At 43.1% G+C, this 19,796-nt stretch overlaps 1 protein-coding gene across 1 annotated transcript in view; it reads right to left on the bottom strand.

Annotated features, from left to right (window-relative positions):
• stk32c (serine/threonine kinase 32C) overlaps positions 1 to 19,796 on the bottom strand; it is a gene marked incomplete at its 3' end in the record, with an annotated part of 106,898 nt that overhangs the window by 51,238 nt on the left and 35,864 nt on the right. Inside the window, exon 2 of the mRNA XM_080016725.1 lies at positions 12,895 to 12,950. Coding sequence (XP_079872851.1) covers positions 12,895 to 12,950 — 56 coding nt within the window. The remainder of the gene's footprint in view (positions 1 to 12,894; positions 12,951 to 19,796) is intronic.

Below are 19,796 nucleotides of genomic sequence, written 5' to 3'. Positions count from 1 at the left end.
TGACACAAAAAAGAAAAATGCTGGAAGCTTTTTCAGTTATTTTAGGATTACTATATAGTTAAATATTTCATGAATGAATATCAAATAAATGGCATCTAATACTGTAGATATCTTGTTCTGTAGCATAATGAGTCAAACTAATATTGACTTGTACTTCTGTCACCTTATATAGTCAGCTCCCTCCGCCGGGTAAACCAAAGTATATGTGACATGGTATTTATCGTATTTAATACATTTATTCCCATGCTTCCTGCCTGATGATTCACATCCCTCTGGCAGGCGTTCCAAATGCCATTTTTAAAGTTGTTATCTGTAAGAGTATTTAAAAAAAAAAAAAAAAAGACAATCCCATATTTGATATTCACCCTATATGAATCATCTGGAACCTATAAGAAACAGCAACTCAATGCATTTGTCTTATGTTTCCATTGTTGGTGACGGGGTCCGCTGCTCTCAAGAATACAAAGCTCAGGCACGCGCAAGAAGTGAAAGGCAGCCCGGGTGTATTCAATCAGCCAGTGTAGGTCGCTGTGGTCAATAAACAAGTTGATACGGTATATATAAAATTGTTGCTGTTTCGAATGGAATTCTGGGTCTTGTTGTGTAATCCAGCCTACACCCATGGATTTCCACTAGCTTCTGCATACTCTGTATTAAACAGAGATTAGATTAACAGTATCAGACATTCACATGAGTATCACTCGCTTGAAACGCATATAGTAATATTGTAACAGTTATCCCGCAATTAAAGCCTATTCTACTACAGCACTCTGTGTAATTCCCCCTTGATAAGAATGCCTAATATGAGCACTTTTAAAATGTCTTTCAATGCTTACAAAAAAAACAAAAAAAAAAAAAACACCATAGGGAGCACGTCTTTGATGTGCGACATCACGGCGCTGTTTCTCCCCGAGGCTCCTCCACAGACGAGCAGTAGACCCGCTTCCTGGACTGATAAGACTGCTGGTCTGAACTTTCCACATCAGAGCGAGACTCGCATCATCTGCAGCGGTATCGTTAAACCTAATCAGCAAGAAACGAGCGATTTATCCCGAGAGAAAATCATCCGTGGATGATGCCGTCAACGGCATTCCAATTCATTCTCCATGGGGCCGTGCATCACATCACATCAAAGATTTCTGCGCGTGGAACGGAATCTCCCGATCAAACTGTCGTAGCGTACAGCGACTCACTATTCACTATTATTATTATTTCATTAGATAATTCAATTGTGAACATGTGTATACTAAATTAGAAGAAAATATATTAGCTGCAAAAAAAGTCTATAGATAAAAAATGTGTATAGACACTGTGGACACTGCGTAAACAGCAACCAAAAGTGGGTTAACATTATCCTTAATTTTTTTACATTATTCGGGCATTAACTGGCCATTAGTCTTCTCATCTGCTATTTTTTTTCATATTGTTTTTCAATATATATATATATTTGTATATATGATGTGGTGTTGGCTTTGTGTGGCTTCCATCCAAACTTCTTTTAAAATCTCAAAAATGGCTCTTCCACCACAGAAGCGACCAGGTGCAACAGAGGGCGGAGTCAAGGGGGAAAAGCGACTTCGGCAACAAGAGAGAGTTCGGCAGAGTTTAACAGTATGCAAATGAGCAGTGACGTGCCGGGGAACCACATCCCTGTTACAAGGTTTATTATTAACATCCCTCCTTTCTCCCATCCTGATTCCCCCTGAACTCAGTGGTAAACAACCATTCATCATCGCCAAGTAAAATGGAGAGCAAGACGGATTAATAGAAGAATGACTAATGTGGCCCACTCAAAGTCCATTTCAACATAGTTAATGGAGGAGTTCATGGGTTGTGGACCAGTATGGACCCGAGGTATAGCCGAACTTTGGTGGCTAGGCTCGGGTCTGTAGCATGCTGTGGGGGTTATGGGGGAAGAACATTTTAACACATTATTTTATTTCGTTTTTCACGGATATTAGATCTCCGATTTCACAATTGACTTCTCAATTTAACACTAAAATGTACTTACAAATATATTAAATATAGCATACTATTCAGTTACAAGTACCTGTTAGGAAATGCAATTTTTATCAATACTGGATCAACTTAAAAGATTCTGATTCTGTCACATATTCACACTGTAGTGGTTTGGCAGACAGAACATACTGTATATGGTAAAAATAATAATAATAATAATGTGGACACAAATATAATACATTTGGAATTATCTGTGGATAAGCAGTCAGAATGGCTAGGGCTGAAGGACTTTTTTTTTTTTTTTTTTTTGAAAGAGACATTTCAAGGCAAATCGAAGGCTGCGGACTAAGTTCCTTGTGGAACTGTGGAGACATTTTCTCAAGGATGGGTGTATGGATTATAATTATAATGTTTATTCCTGTTTTACACTCAACCCTCATGTAGGGCATACAGTAGGTATGGTACAGAAAAGAGAGATATGGGTCATCTCTTATAAAAGTTTGTTTTTCTTTGGTTATTGCGCTCCTCTAAAAGCAGTCATCTCCAGCGTCACACAATTCGGCAGGTCACCTATTTGAGTGTAACACCAGCAACGACACTGAGGGACAGCAATGAAAATAGCCCCAACAAACCGAAAATTTTGCAATAAAACCGAATTTTTCTTTTTTTCAAAATAACTCCTCTAATGCTTTGCCCGAAATGTGGAGTGAGTTTTTGCACTGGACGCAGATTGTGGATTTGTCTCCCATTCCTTGCATTGAACTCGTGATGGGCGTATGGAGCAGCGTGTCCAATATGGAGAAATGGCAGGAACCTACTTACATACTATGTGAGGGGTGAGAAGAAAACAGGGATTCATTTAGACTTAAAAATCAGATATATTCCTTTAAGAAGAAAAATAATCAGTTTTCTTGGTCCCTGTGGGGGAATTTGTCCTCTGCATTTGGAGCAGCGGGCAGGGACCAACTCCAGATGTAGAGCCAATGCCATCGGCAGTGTCTAACTCTGACATGCGTGACTTTAGGGTGGGAGGAATCCACGAAAAACATGGGGAGAATGTGCACTCCACACAGAAAGGACCCACTCGGGATTGAACCCAGATCTTGCTATGAGGCAACATGGCTGCCATTGTACTATTTCCAGGTTGGTATTTCACTCATTATTTCTTCTATGGAACAAAATGAGTCCAGCTGCCTCTACCTTTAACCCTTACTCTAATTATTTTTTGTGAACTCCACTAAAAATCAAATCACCACCTGAGTCCCTGAACATTGGTGCAGGTGAGACCCGCCGACCCCACCCACAGGGGTGAGTGACCTCACTCTCTCTTGACCTTTTCCTCCTTTCCCTTCGGTGTGGCAGTTCTTTTCTTACACCCCTTCTTCCTGCTTTTACTCTTAGCCTCCAGCCGTCCATTGTTTTTTGACTTTTCATCCACCCCACCCTCCCCCGTGCTCCCCACCCCTGCTGCCATGGCCTTTTCTTCCTTCTTTATCTCTCTCCACCTGTGCGGAGCTCTGTCTCCCTCTCCCTCTGAGGCGGCTGTCAAGGCGGCTCCGTCCATCAATCCGACTCCCAGAATCCCGGCGGGAACAGTGACGGGTGTCACCGTATGGAGATAATGGGTGGTGGGGGTTGGTGGGGTGCGGCGTGGGGGGGGGGGGGTTGAGACTGGGATGGAGGGGAGGAGGGGGTCACTGGATGCTCACCCTCCTCACCCAGCCCTTATCTAGCCTCTCTCACATGCTTTAATGAGCCCCGCAGGGCAATGGCAGATGGGAGAGAGAGAGAGAGAGAGAGGGGGAGAGAGGGAGAGAGAGAGAAACGACAAAGATAGACACACAGAGTAAAGGACAGTAAAGAGAAGAAGGAGAGAAGATGAGTGGTGACAGATAAACAACAAGCAGGAGTCAAAGACAAAGCGTGTGAGTGTGAGACAGAGAGAGAGAGAGAGAGAGAGAGAGAGAGAGAGAGAGAGAGAGAGAGAGAGAGAGAAAAATGAATAAAGAGAGTGAGGAAAGACGCAAGAGGCAGCAGGTAATGATCCCTCGCCCGGTGCTGTATACCGGCCATCCGTCTCTGCACCTCCGACGCCGCGGACGGATCAGCCTTCACCCTCCACTCATCCCACCCCAAAGACGCCCTCCCCTGTTGGGCACGCCAGGAGGCGAAAAGAAGGGTAAAGAAGGTCGGAGGGGGGTCAAAGAGAGAGAGAGAGAGAGAGAGAGCGATGGAAACAGAGAGAGAGAGAGAGACACCAGAAGGAGGGGAGAAGAGACAGACCGATACAGGGAGACGAGGAGGAGAGGACATGCCAAAATAAATCTGCCTGGCAGAGGGAGTGAGAGAAATGGAGCAAAAGAGAGGGAGGGGAGGAGGGAGAGAGAGAGAGAGAGAGAGGGAGAGAGAGAGAAAGAGAGAGAGAGAGAGAGAGAGAGAGGTATGGAAAAACAGAAAGAGAGCTCTTCCTAGATTCATCAGAGTGACCACACATTTTAGAAAAGAGACTTTGTTAAAAAGGTCACAAAGTCACTTGAGACAGCAAATGGACGCCTAACTGTACTGGAAAAAAGGAAAGGAAGGTACAATGGGAGGGAGGGAAGGAGGGAGTAAACAAAGGAGAATAGAGAGACAGTGGGAGAGAGGGAGAAGCTCCACTTATAGACAGGAGATGGATGAGATGGAGTCGTAGAGGCAGACTGCTCCCTCACTCCTTTCCTCCTCTTTCTCATCTCATCCAACCTGCCACACCGCCTCACCCTCCAAAAAACTCCCCCAAATCCCCCCCGGCGCCGTCCCTGCCCATCTGTAATCGCCTCCCCACGCACCACGTGCTGCTCAGCGTTTCTGTTATCCGATATTTGCCGGTTTTTGACCAGGAAAATCTGTTGAAGTCCGACACATTTAAATCTCTCCGGTCATAATGTCCGATAAAAATAACTCCCTCCAAGCAGAATTTGAATAAATGCCGGGAGACGAAACGATAATGATAGTTATCGCCAGATTGTTTTCCTTGATGTCAAAATAAAATAGAATAAAATAATAAGAATGAAAATAAAATAGATTCGATCATTTCCCTCCAAAGATTCCGCAGATCTGTTCATTTCCGCGCTCGGCAAGTTGCAACGGAAAGCCAATCAGTTTTTACGATCTAAAGCTGACCTTTCACCTCTGACAAATCACGTTTGTCAATATAGAACTAAGCCCCGGCCCCTCCCCCGTGGACAGGTTGCGCTTGTAAACACAGTAAACACACACCGAGCGGAGACAGAGCGCAGCGTCACGAATGGAAATTATTTAATTTCAAGTAGTAATATTTCTTATATTTATTTATTTATTTTTAAAATGGCGTTTACTGACAGGACATATTTTATATTGAATATTCAATAACAAAATATTATACATCTACATGCCTTGATGATGTCATTATCTATATAACCCACTCATTAATTGTTTTTAAGCTCAATAAACACAGATAATATTTGACCGGAATCTCGCCAATTTGTCCGGGAAATTGAACACGTTGCCCAGGACACGTTGACCAGCACCAATTTTATCCTCACGGACACTCTGATGCTGCTGCTGCTGCATTCATACACCCTCATGGTCTCCCCGCGATGCAGAGAGTGAAATATGGACGATTCACAGTCGTAGTCGTAGACAACGACTCTATCTCTATCTCTCTCTCGTTCTCTCACTCGATCTGTACGCTTCTAGTGCACACCATCATCACTTCATGGGCACATCACTGCATTCATTTATTTAGATGTTGTTTGAAAATATATTTATTTTTCAGTGACACGGTTATTATTTATAGATATTTACATTGTCAATAAAATATAATATAACATATAATATATTAATTATGCAACATTACCCACCACTCCTGCTCCTCTCTTTCTCTTTCCTTCTCTCTCTTCTGTAGGTTTCCCTAACAGTTTTACATTTTCTCTTGCAGTCCTCAACTAATGATGAAAAAAATACAAAAACTAAACATCGCAATTTTCTGAGGGAGAGACAGAATGAGACAGAATGTCCATAAAGAAGTGAAAGATAATTATATGGGATGGAGGGGAGGAGGGGGTCATATTATATATATATATATATAATATTATATTTATTATATCTTGTATTATGTTATATATGGCAGATTAACTTCTCAAAAAATATTCCCATGCGTTCGGATCATGTGGTTTGTGCTATATCACATCATACTGTACATGGGAAATGTTTTTCAAACAATAATGGAACTATAATGGAAGTATAGGGACAGTCTCCACGGGAACTTAACTTCAACAGAAATCGAACTTGGCCTTTCACGTTTTTACTTCAGTGCATTATGTAAATAATTAAACCCCACCAGGGATTGCAACTACCATGCAAATCTTCTTCCACACATGTTTTTTTAATTTTTTATTAAGTCTCTGCAAATGTCACATCGGAAAGCACGGGGTAACATTTGGGTTGTGCTTCATTTCGAACTTGAGTTCTTGCTATGCCTTAAGCTGTCTCCAGGGGGCTCTACTGAATAAAGCTGAAAGTCCCTTTGAACCAACCGAGTCTCAACTTGGCCCTGACAGGCTGTGATTGGCCCACTCAGACACCCATCATATGGCCCACCCCCCAGTATATATACTGGGCCTGTCATACATCCTCTGACATATTATTCAGCTCTTGAGCGAGCTGGTCAGTGAGGACACCAGTAAGAACTTTCGCCATGCTCATGACTGGGGATTCAGCATACAGCTTATCTTTTATCATCTGACCGTTACCACTCTCAACCACATAGTGTAACTCTACACGCAGGCTAACACCTGGCAGCTGTCAAAACAGCCTGCGACAGTGCTGACGCCGTCATGTCGAGACTGTAGAATCTGGTGTGTGGGGTAACCCAAGAAGCAGCAACGCACATCTCCTCGACCGAAACCCCTCGTAACAACACCCACGAGGTAGCAACACCCCTAGTCGAATGCGCTTTAAGAACTTCTGGGGCTCCCTGCCCACCGAGGAATAGGCTTATGAGATCATTATCTATCCAGATAGAGAGACTATCTTTGGACAGCGGTTTCCGAGTTGTGTGAGATCCATAACAGACAAAAAGCTGGTCAGGCTGGTGTACAGCTTGCGTGCGCTCCTCATAGACCAATAGTTCCCGGACAGGGCACAGAGGATGCAGCCTCTCATCCTCCTCAGATCTAAAGGGAGGAGGAGAAAGCAAAGAGAGAGCGATCGTGGTCGATTTGAATCCCACTTTTATGTTCTTGGGCTGAGAAGCCGGATTGGGTTTTAACTTAACCCTCCGATTATCAGTGGAGAACACAAAGCAGGACTGTTGGACAGACCATGCGGCAAGGTTTCCCACACGTTTGTGCCAGAAGCAGTGCTGACTTCAATGACAAAAACTTGAATCTTACCTACTGGAGGGGTTCGAATGGGGGTTTCGTTAAAGCATTTAACACCAAAACCAAATCCCATTTTGGAGACAGCGATGGCAGGCGTAGCAGGCACGTGCCCTGCATGAACTTGGATGCCAATGTGTGACTGCCCGGTGGCTTGCCATCCACTCCATTATGACCTACTCCATTATGTCCATCCTCAAGGTATACATTGAGGATGGACTCTGCCTGCCCTGAATGCGATGCGCTGATCCGACGTGCTTGGGGGCCGTCTGGATCCCGACAGTGAGGACCACGGCGTGGGGACTGGGTCTGTCAGGGCATGAAGCTCTTCAATACCACCACTCCTTCTGATGCCGCTCAAACTTGTGGGTCATGGAGTCCACAATGGGCCTGAAAAGGCCAGACACCTTGACCTGAACATCCAGGAGCCTGGTCTTCTGCTTCTCAGATATCTGAGATAGGTTCAGCCATAGGTGCAACTGCATCACCACCAAAAAACCCATCACATGACCTGTGTCCCACGCTGCACCGTTGGTCATCGTGAGGCAGAAGATGGTGGCTTTGTGCAGTTCCACGTAGGTCTCTGGGGTGGCATTTCCCTCCAGGTTCCATAGGAGCCTGGCCTGTGAGGCCTGCAGTAAGTAGATGTTGTTGAGCAGTGCTGGAGCCTGCCTCGCGTCCTTGTAGGACTTCTCCGCCAGATTAGCCGACAAGCTTTGGACGGAAACTGAGGCTTTTCGAATCGGTAGCTGCCCGAATAAAATCAAATTCTTCAATTGGGGGGCATCGCCAGGTTTCCCTACTCCAGTTCGGTGTCCAGGGTCGACCACTGGCTGAACGCCTGGATTGGGCAGCATGTCTTTGAGGAGTGCCCCAAGACGACCATAGCTCCTTAGTGAAATCCTCCAGTACCGGAAGGGGATGCAGGCGTGGGTGTCCGATCCCCAGCCTGCATCTGAATAAACTCCGGAAAGCACTCCGAGCTGCGCTTTTAGGGTCTGCCCAAGGGATCCCCAGCTTCACCACAGCTCGCTCCAGGAGGCACAACAGGCAAGCGCAGCCTCGAAACAAGGCCCGAGGACAGGAGAGCCAATTCCTCCTTTTAGCCCTCCTCCAAGACGCTCGTAGGCCTTTCGACAGTACAGGGGCAACTGGGGAGGAGACAGAAGATGTCGTCCTGACGGCGGATGACCTCCAACAGCAGACTCGAGCAGTCAAAGCGGAGAAACGGGTCAGACAGCGCCGCCTCCGCGTGTGCGGTGAGAATCCCTGGGGGTCATGTGAGCGCCGCAGCCCACACATGTCTTCAGCTCCGCAGCTGATTCTTTTCTTAATTGTCTTTCTTTCATTATAGAGGGCTTGCTTCCAACAGTGGAGAGCTGAATAAGCAAAGAGGATGTGTGACAGGCGGTGACCCAGTATATATACTGGGGGCAGGGCATATGATGGGTGTCCGAGTGGCCCAATCACAGCTTGTCAGGGCCAAGTTGAGATTTGGTTGGTTTAAAGGGGCTTTCAGCTTTATTCAGTGGAGCTGTCTGGAGACAGCTTCGGACGAGTTCGAAATGAAGTAAAATCGGCTCCTGCTACAATCAGCTTCTCCTCCATTTTGGGAGCAAAAGTTTGGTAGGAACCAAAGTCAAGGTTTGTTCCTCTCGTCCCCTTGCTTCTGGTGTGAGCATACGGTGTCTATCACACTCATCTCTTTCCCTCTCTCACTCTCTCTCTGCCCTTCTCACACCCGCACACACACATACACACACACACACACACACACACACACACACACACACACACACACACACACACACACACGCATGCACGCACACACACACACACACACACACACACACACACACACACACACACACACACACACACACACACACACACACACACACACACACACACACACAGAGTGATGACACTGGTACTAAGTTAATTATGGTAAAGCAGTATAAATATGGAGTGACACCTCCCAGGGCCAAGTAACACAGAGACACTATCCGCAGAGGACAAACTGTATCTCAGCAGCTTGCACATATGTGCCCCCAATATTAGAGGGGCATAGCTAATAATTAAATGTTTTTTGACTAATACCTCAATATCGATAATTTGGCGATATCTGGTGGGGTTGACTATTGTTGGCCCTTTCAGAAGATATTTACACACATGGAATATTAAAAAAAAATCATTAGTAATGTCGATTTTATGAGCAAGCAGGTCATAGACATGTATATTAAAACAGCCAGAACAGTCCATTAAGTTTATATAATTGCGTTACTTTACTGTTATGAAGCATTTAAAACATTTAACTATATGGTGATATTACACAAGCCAAAATCCGAGATGATACCATATCTCATATCACAATACCGAAATTATATCGATATAAATTGCCACATACGTATCAAACTTCTAATGTCAAATTCTTAATGTTGTCACTTAGGTACCAGATATTGGTCCAATACAGTACAATACAGGTACTCCTAACTTAATGACCGAGTTGCGGTCCTAAAACCAGGTTATTAAGCGAATGTGTCGATAAGTGAGGACCCGTGTAAAGGGGCGTGTCGATTGCGAACGCTACTGTAGTGAATACTGACAGACTGCAGGAACGAGACTGAAACTGAGAACGGTGATGCGTGATGAGATGCATGACGCTGAGACGGCGCGCGCACAGCGCGCACACCGCAGTGTTGTACTCAGCGCACAATATCGACTGGTTAGAGAGCTGGTCATTAGTCTGAAATGTCGTTAAATGGGTGGTTAAGTGAGGAGTACCTGTATACATATTATATTCATTATATCAATAAAATGTATTATATTATAGGCACAGCCGATCCAGTATAGTTCATCCATGCCTCACTTACATTACACCCTCTGTAATGTTGTGCATTGACAAATACAACTTTAAAGTAACCAGTTATTATAGGTGTTAGAGGTTATTTGAAAGCGGTGGTACTCGGACCCTGGATGATGGAAAGCTTGGGGCTTCTACCTTCGCCTCTGAAGCTCTGAATGAATTCTACGTCTAGCAGAAGCCGGCGCTCAGCACCATGAGGGAAGTGACAGCCACTTGAGGGTAACAAAGCAATAACTAGAATTTACATAAATTCAGATGGAAATGTATTCAGCGACTGGGGAGGACTTGCTGTATAAAAGAGGCGCTTGTTTTGTGGAAGATTGTGTTTTGTAAAAGAGCAAAGACGATGATGTGATAATGTCTTAGTCACCATATTTTGGAGCCCAAATGCTAATAAACGCTTTTGTTCTCTCCAGAGCATGACAGCGTTCTGCTCATACCTGGTGCAATCATGCTCACACATTCATCACTTACCACAAATGCACACATTAGCCAAAATCAAAGTCATTATCAAACCCCAGTTCTTGCTGAGTACACTCGGCTACGTGGATGGGCGCTCGGGGCTAGTGGCCGGGTGGGGTGTCTGGTCGGCTGGGGCGGGGTGGGCCTCACTCTTGTGCGTTGCGCGGGTTGGCATGTGGGTCCCGAACCCGCCCGCCCCACAGGCGAGCGGGTTCGGGCGGTTCGGGGGGCGTGTCGGTCTGACGGCACAGGACTTGGCTTCCAGCCTGCGGTCGTGCCTGGCACTCAAACGCGCGCGCGCGCACATACACACACACACACACACACACACACACACACACACACACACACACACACACACACACACACACACACACACACACACACACACACACACACACACACACACACCACCAATTCCTGCTTTGAACACAACCCAACACCCTCCTGGTTACATCCCTTTCCTTTTCTTCCTCATTTACTGCCATAACTATGACAGGAAGAGGCCACGTGCCCAGTTGCGGTTCCAGTTTTCCTGGACTTAATTAAATCTGTTTTTTGATACATGTCGCTCGATGTTTGTTTTAACATGTAGTTGTTTGTTTCCATGTTTATGTTTTTCCATCAAAATGTTGTTGTTTGGTTCTACGTTTATTTGCTTCACCTGTGGTGATTCTCCAAAGAGGGGGATTGGTGGTGGTTCTGTGTGACAAAAAACGGTGCTCTTGTCATCCTACAGGATATCCACAGGACAGAGTTGCATTGCAGGTTGAAAAGTTCAACTCCACTTGCAGACTAACTCTGTCCTACATGCAATGGCATACAAATACGTGTTGTATGCCAAGCATGCTGACAGCACAGGTTAAAAATAAATAGATTGATTAATAATAAAAACAAAAAACAGTTCTGCTGCAAATATTCTCTATTCAAAGCAGAAGAATCTTTCAAATGCAATCTTGAATGTCCAGACTACAAACACTAGCCTTAAATGATACCCACCCCACACACACACACACACACACGCACACATGGACACACACGCACGCACACACTCACACACACACAGACCCACACATACACAGAATTCGGTATCGCTGGGTAATTAAAAGGCTATGATAAGGGGTCACCTACTCCCGAGAGGCCGCGAGAAAGAAACTGAGATGAAAAGTAAATCGCTTCTCCCCAGAGACACTGTCTTCTCAAGGAAAAAACATGGGGCTACTCTGTATAAGCAGTATTTAAAAATCTTTTTTTTTAAATGGAAAGAAAGCAGTTTGTCGCTCAGACACCGCTGTGCGATGGGAGCTAAAAGGTAATTACACTCGGCCCAGATTGCGTCTGCTGAATCTTCAGAGAAAAGAGGTTTCTCTGTGGCTAATGCAGTGAGGGAAATACCTAGAAGCCAGAGATACTGAACGGAAAGAAAGAGAGAGAGAGAGAAAGAAATCAAAATAGAAAGAAATAGGGTTAGAGTTGTGTGTGTGCTTCGGGTTTGCGGGCTCATCTTGTACGTTTGGGCACTGGTTTGTGGCCCTTGAGGGTGTGCGTGGGTGTTGCTCTATGCGCTCTTGGCTTCTCTGCGGGTACGGGGTTCTTCTGTGGTTGCGGTGCTTTGGGCTCAGAATGTTCTTGCAACCGCGTGGTGTCGCGGCTACAGCGCCCACGGGTGGCTGCAGAGCCTTTCTGCTACTCTGAGGCACTATGAGAAGTTTTTGACCTCACACACCAGCACTAATTGGGGAACAATCTCCTGCACACACAAGTGGATACATCCAACAGCTGCCTCATACACTCCCTTGAACACCCCCCGGTTACTAGGTATTATCTTTCCTCCTGCTTTATTGCCATGCCGCATAGAGGCCATGGCCTCTATGGCGCATGGCACATGGCAATTGTTCCGACTGACACAATCTGTGCTTTGTCAAATACTTAGTTTGTTTCTATGTTTCACTTTTGTTGTTTATCCCCCTCTTGCTTAAGCAATGATGATCACTTGTGATGTTGATCTTAACATACAGTAGTGCGGTTGTACTCTGAAAGAGAGACATTGGTCATGGCCACAAATGTCATAAAATAGATAGACTTCTAAGCAGTTCTTGATGATTATTAAAGATTGGCTTTGCAAGTTGAGATTTTCTGTCAAAAGATGGAAAGAAAAAACTAAAAGAAAGAAGGAAAGAAAGAAAGAGAACAAGGTTTCTACATTACCTTCCCAAAGCTCCCCTTCCCAATCGCCCGCAATATCTGGAAATGGTCGAAGTTCACTGCAAAGAAACAGAAAAGACAAGAAAGAGGATGAAAAAAAACCATCATTAAGAGATAGTGGATTAATTTCACCCCCGGCATCTCAACACGCAGCTTGGGGAAGTGATAAGAGCGGCCGTGAGGAAGCAGAGGAACTCGGCCGTTCTGTTTTCAAACGGGTTATCACCGATCCAGGGCTGCAGTATGCTGCTGAAGGGGACGGCAGATCGTGTTTCCTAATGGAACGGGAACCAGAGGCTTTTTTTTTTTTTTCAACACCTAGTATAGGAAAATGAAATGTCAGAAAATTCAAATGTTTTACTGAAAAAGGGACCCGGGCCAAATGCTCAAAATGCTCAGTACTGTCTATTTTGGGAAATAACCGCAGAAAATCAATATTTTCTTTGCACAGAAGGTTATTTTATTTTTTCCACTTCTTCATGTCAGTCAGGTTGGCATGGGAGATCATTTACGCAACAAAATCAGAAATAAAAAAGTCTTCTATCAGAACTTTTGCAACTCAGAACTCCTACATTCTCTCCCAATTGTGACTTTGTGAAAAAAAAAATTCATATGTCACCCATACTGTCAATTAGCCCCATTAATTAATATAATCACTTTTTGTATATTCTGTATATTTTTGTATGTTTGGCTATTTTTTATTTTTATTATTTTTTCGTTGGTATATTGAGCTATTTTTGTATATGTGGGGTTTTTTTTCAAACGGTTAAGCATTCTTGATGCTATATATCTGCAGGGCAATGCACCAATCTTCAGAGCAACAAATTCCTTGTATATGAAAATGTACTTGGCCGAATAAATAAATTCTGATTAGGGATGCACCGATTTAGAAATTCTGGTCCATACCAATACCGATGCTTAAAATTACAAATTGGCCGATAGTCGGTGCCATTACCTTTTTATTTTATTTTTTTTATTTCATTTTTGTTGTCATTTATTCCCCTTTTTGTGCCAGGGAAACAAAAAAAATTTTCATAATATAAAAGATAACTAAACTGTTTTAAAGTCTTTCAACCCCTCATCACACTATCTTTGAATGAGCAAAAATTCAATCATACTGGGTAGGCTACTGTTGTCAAGGAGGGTGACTACCGACAAGAATTACAGTTTTCCGAGTTCCCGTGAACGCAACATCACTTCCTCCTGGGAGCGCTTTCTAATCCACCTGAAGCAGAGAGCCGTGCCCGCGTCTTCAAACGAAATACTAGAGAACGAGTCCAGTAGTTAATTGAGCGCAGATGGTGTCGTTCTCTTGGACAGATAAAAAAATTCAATAAAAAATGCTAAAATGGGTCACCAAATATACTTTGGCGGCCGTTAATATCGGCTATGTGTGGGAAACACTGCAATGTTTAGCCAGTGCAAAACTGATGTGACACAACAGATATACACCAGCCACTGCCATTGGTGAATGTCATCTTATTTGCCGATAGGCCAATGGCAGTCAACAAGGCGAATATCGGTTGATACCGATACCGACCGCCAATAAATCAGTGCATCTCTTATTCTGATAAACAGATTCTAAATACAGTATGTAACATTATCTCTTGAGAACAAACTACAAAATCATGATTGCAGGATTTATGAAGGCCCAAAGCAGGACATGAAGTTGTCCTTTTAAGGCATTTTGGTTTTCGGATCCATTATACTGTGTCAAGAACATACATGGGTCCATTGAAGGGGCGTGTGGCGTTGGTATGGAAAGTAATTCCAGGTTTTCAGGTTACCACTGTGTAATCTTCTCATTCGAAGAAAGCTCCTCCAAGATTAACAAACGTAACACCATGGGCTGTGATTAAACCAGTGACAGAACTACAGATCCAAGATTCAAGCAGGGATGGTTCTCTACACAGATAGCTAGATGTAGTGAAAATGTAGTTTTAACTAAATACCACGAAAAACTCTAAATGTAAATCCTAAATAGTCACAAGAACTTATAATTATGATTATTATTAATAATAACCATAATAATAACAACAACGATTATCATATTAATATATATTTTTTATCATTATTTTTATCAATAATAGTAATAGTAGTAATAATAATAATAATAATAATAATAATAATGCCCTTTTTAATTGTATGGCACTTTCCACAATGCTCAAATACACTTTATATTAAAATCCCAAGGGATAGAACAACAATGCATAAATCCAAAACTTAATTATGAAACATTGTAGTAAAAAGACAAGAGACTTTTGGCTTTATGGTAAAAGTTTTCACTTAAACCGGCTGGAACATCACAGCACTCTGGACACACCACAAAACCTCATTCTTTCATCTTAATTCTTATAAAGACTCCAAGTTGTGGCACATGCTTGCTGGATTAACTTGTCAGTGTTGTGGAATGAAGCCCCTGAGCTTTTTGAAGGGATCCAGCATTTCAAAGTGTATAATGTGTGGGATGGTGAAAGCTGCTCATCACTGACCTTCTCCATGAAGGAAGCTCTGCGTATCTGATTGAGACCAGTAACTGAATGGATGCAAGTATGTGCATGTGTGTGTGTGTATGTGTGTGCATGAGTGTGTGTGTGTGTGTGTGTGTGTGTGTGTGTGTGCGTGTGTGCGTGTGTGCGTGTGTGCGTGCGTGCGTGCGTGCGTGCGTGCATGCGTGCGTGCGTGCGTGCGTGCGTGCGTGTGTGCGAGAGAAGCTCCACAGGCGGATGTGAGCGCAGCAGGAGTGCCACTGACTCACCCTGTCACCTCTTTAAAAAGTCGCTCTGCCTCTAATACTCGGATCAGACAGTGCCTCCGGGTAGTGGGAACATCACAGGGGAACACCGCAGAACAGGCCAGGTTTGCAACCGCGGGGGAGATGCCCCCCCAATTAATATCTATTCTACATCCTCCGCCCGGGGAGCTGAACCTTGGCTACAGATGCCAGAAGGGCCCGTGGTGTGGTTGTACCGTGTTTAGTCTGGAAGACAAGATAATCCTGCGCAGCTTGGCCCCAGCTCAGTGTTTTTTCCGTGCGTCTGGCAAGACTAGCTTGGTTATAGACTCATGGACTAGTCAACTAGTCAACTAGTCAATGTTAATACCATAAATCGACTGCTGGTAGATGACGTCGACTAGTCGATTACCACGTAGTTAAAAAATGCTTTGGATTGGTTGGAATACAAGTCCCGGGCACCGAGCGAGCTGACCCACCAGTGATATGGCTACTCTGAGCGCCAAATCAACGTCATGTTTTAGAAGTAATGGTTCATAACTTCAGACTGGACTCATCACCCGTCATCACATGAACTTATAAAGGACACATTTCAAATGACGGGAAATGAGGACAAACTCTCCCAAAAAGTGCGGCGGGACCACTAAAACAACAGTCCAGTCTACACAATAGTGTTATTAAAAGAGAAAATAGAGGATGATGAAACAAACGAGGCGTGCAGTCTTTTCAGTGTTAAGCGATGCTAAAAAAAGAAAAAAAAAAGAAAGGGATTGTATGGCAGGGGTGGTGGTGATCATCCTTCATTGTGCCAAAATGAATTAAGCTCCCGCGTCCAGCGAGTGGGAGTCCACTTGCATGGGCGATGCAGAACACACAATCTCGTCTAAAATGCAAAGCACAGCTCTCGTTCTCGAAATTACATTCCGCCACGTTCAACCACCAGACAATCGAAATAAATAAACAAAAAAAAAATGCAGATGTTAATATTTATGTTTCATCACAGAAATGAACGTAATCCCGCAGAGAGGCTTTGTAGCTGCGTATTAACATTCAGCCAAACACCTCCCAAATGGTTCACTGCCCTAAACGAGGGCGGCAAAATTCACTCTGACAATGAAACGTAGAATTAAACACTTCAGCACCTTCCCCTTTTGATGTTTGCTGGCAACGGACTAAAGCGTGACTCAGCCGACGACCAGACTCGCTATACTTTCATCACGGCAGACTCACGCATGTGTCCTTCACACTGCTTGACTCGATTTTTTTTTTCTTCTTGTGGAGTAAAAGTGTTTTTGGCATGCGCTGCGAGTCTGAGAGGGATTCTGTGTGCAGTCGGTAATTCAGCCTCAAACAACTGCAGCGGTTTCTGTATTTTGGTATTTTTTCTTGATGAACATGTTATTGCCATTGTTTCCAATAATAATAATAATAATAATAATAATAATAATAATAATAATAATATAAGAATAATAAGAATAAGAATAAGAATAAATAATAATAACAACAGTAATAGTAATTAAAAATTTTTTATATATATATATATATATATATATATATAGCTGCAGGCAGCAATACACAGGATCCAGTTTATTCATTTTAGGTACGTGTTACACTTTTTTAGTTTTTGTGAGTTTCTGTTCTATTTATCGGCATCTGGAACAATCTTGAAATACATTTTATTTTATAAATAAAATAAATACATCTTAGTTGTAATTACTACTTCATTGTATTTTTTTGATTAATAATCTACAATTGGAAAACTGAATTTAATCAATTACCTATATATATTATCTATATTATAATGCAGACAACATTTATGGAACTTTAACATTAATTTAGCATTATAATTATTATGGAAAAACTTGTCAATACTTAACACTTTCTATCTTGTCATTTAAATCTGCTACGTTTAGCTGTAGGAAACTGTTTATAGATGACGTTTCTTATAAAAAAAAAAAGTTTTTGTCTTTAGACCAAACCTTGTCATTGTTATAACTTACCTTGTTGTGTGTAAGTACATGTGCAGTCTCAGTGATGGCAGGTGACATTGGGTCTCGTGTGCATCAATTATGACATATTTATGCAGGTTTGCGTATTCACGGAGATTTACGATCGTAGTCGAACTTGTGTAATTTTAGCGGTGACCTTCTTCCTTGAATTACATTTTCAATAACTCACGTTTCCATGAAATAAGAAAAACACTGTGGTATTTCTGAGTAATTACGATTGCACGGCTTCTATTTTTCCGACAGCTCACTGGATCTTGAACACATCACTCAGTCGTACAGTTAAGTGGATTCGACTCGACATAGTCGTGAGTTCTTGTGGACTTAATTTTTTTCGGATTTTTCATGAATCAGGCAAAGTAATCGGGACCAAAGAGATAAATTATCAATCAAATCCACAGATATCTACCAGGTAAGAAAGTACATATATATGTATAGATAAATATATACGTAAACGTGAACCACTACAGTGTCTACACCGCACACTGGACCAATGAACATTCTGAATCAGAACCTGCCCATTTGTGAAACACCGCGTACAACACAACAAAACGTAGAGTCTATCAATATTATGAGTCTCAGAAAATCTGAAATCTGAAAATCTGTCACCAACCTTGTTACAACAATGGACGTATCGTCGGTCTCCTCCGGTGGTTCTTGAAAATACTCAGTTTCATCGTCACATTAAGTTTGAAATCCGCCGTTTGAAATGTTCGCCAAGTCTGGAGTAATATCAGATTAAGCATCGCTATCGTTCTCCGTGTCGCTGTCGGAGAACTGAAAATCATCGCGGGAAATAAAGTCCCGTACGCGCTGCTAACACTGACTTGGACCTATCGTACTGGTCATATTAAGGTCCCAGATATGATTCAGAGTTTCCGCCATCGCTTCACACAATCCATAACGACATGGAGAAGAAAGTTTTCACAGACAGACAGTTGTTCGGTTTTTCACTAATATCTGCTCCGTATGTGGATCGATTTGGATGAAACTTAAACCACGGCCTGTTTGTGACATACTGGTTCAAACGAGACGTGAACCGTATTCGTAGCTTCAACAATATAAGTAGGAGATCCATCCCTCATAATAATAATATTGTAAAAGTAGGGCTGCCCCCAAATAGTTGACCAAATGTTAGTCGACCAGAAGAGTCTTCACTGACCAAGGTTTTTGCTGTTCCATTAATTAGCAGCGTCTAGTCAAGATTAACCTTAAAACCTATATGTCTGGACCAATGTATGAAACGCTAGAGGGCTTTTAATTTGAAACAAATTCTAACAAAATAAATGTTGAGTCTCCTTGCTGGTTGTTTCGACACATTCAGAAGAATAATTTCAACTTTTGATGAGCGGCTTTTGCCGGTAATTAACAGGCAGCTCGCTTCATGCTTGAGTGCCGCGCAGCACTTGTAATTAAATTTATATTTAGAAGAAGAACAAGAAGAACAATCTTTAATCGTCACACAGCACACCGCACTCCAACACATGCACGCACACACACACACATGCACATGCTTTGGGTGGTGGCCGGTGAAATGAGGCCTCTGCGTTTAACCCATCCTGGCTTGTCCGTCCTCCGGGGGCACAGCCAGGAGCAGTGGGCAGCATTCGTGGACGCACCCGGGGACCTGGTTATGAGTGTCCATCACTGGTCGGACGATGATGTGTGCATGTTTTTGGTGGGGGTCCTTACTGACGTTAGGTGGAGGAAATCCCATGTGAGCACGGGGAGAACATGCAAACTCCACACAGAAAGGCTCCTATTTGGGAGATAATCCGCCGGAGCACGGTGCCAACAGCGGAAATCGAAACCCGGACCTTCTTGCTGTGAGGCAGCAGTGCAATGCACTTATAACCAGCATTCAAGGCTGGTTGTAAGTTATTTTGTTGGTGTTACTGATAAATTAACTAAATGTTCAGTCCCCTTGCTGGTTCTTCCGACACATTCAAAATAGGGATGTTACATTACATTACATTACATTACATTACATTGGATGTTCCTATCAACTAATTTCCCGGATGTTTCAACGGAAGTTTAAACTGAAGACTTCAGTCCACGAGTCTAACAGTCAGAAAAAATATTGCCTGTATTATAAAAAACATTGCGTATATTATAAGAGCCATTTGAAACTGTTAATCACATTCTTCAATAACCAAATTGTATTT

Source organism: Zeus faber (assembly GCF_960531495.2).
Source record: "Zeus faber genome assembly, chromosome: 16".
NCBI lineage: Eukaryota > Metazoa > Chordata > Actinopteri > Zeiformes > Zeidae > Zeus > Zeus faber.
Note: the sequence above shows the minus strand (reverse complement) of the source record. Positions and strands in the feature narration are given on the sequence as shown.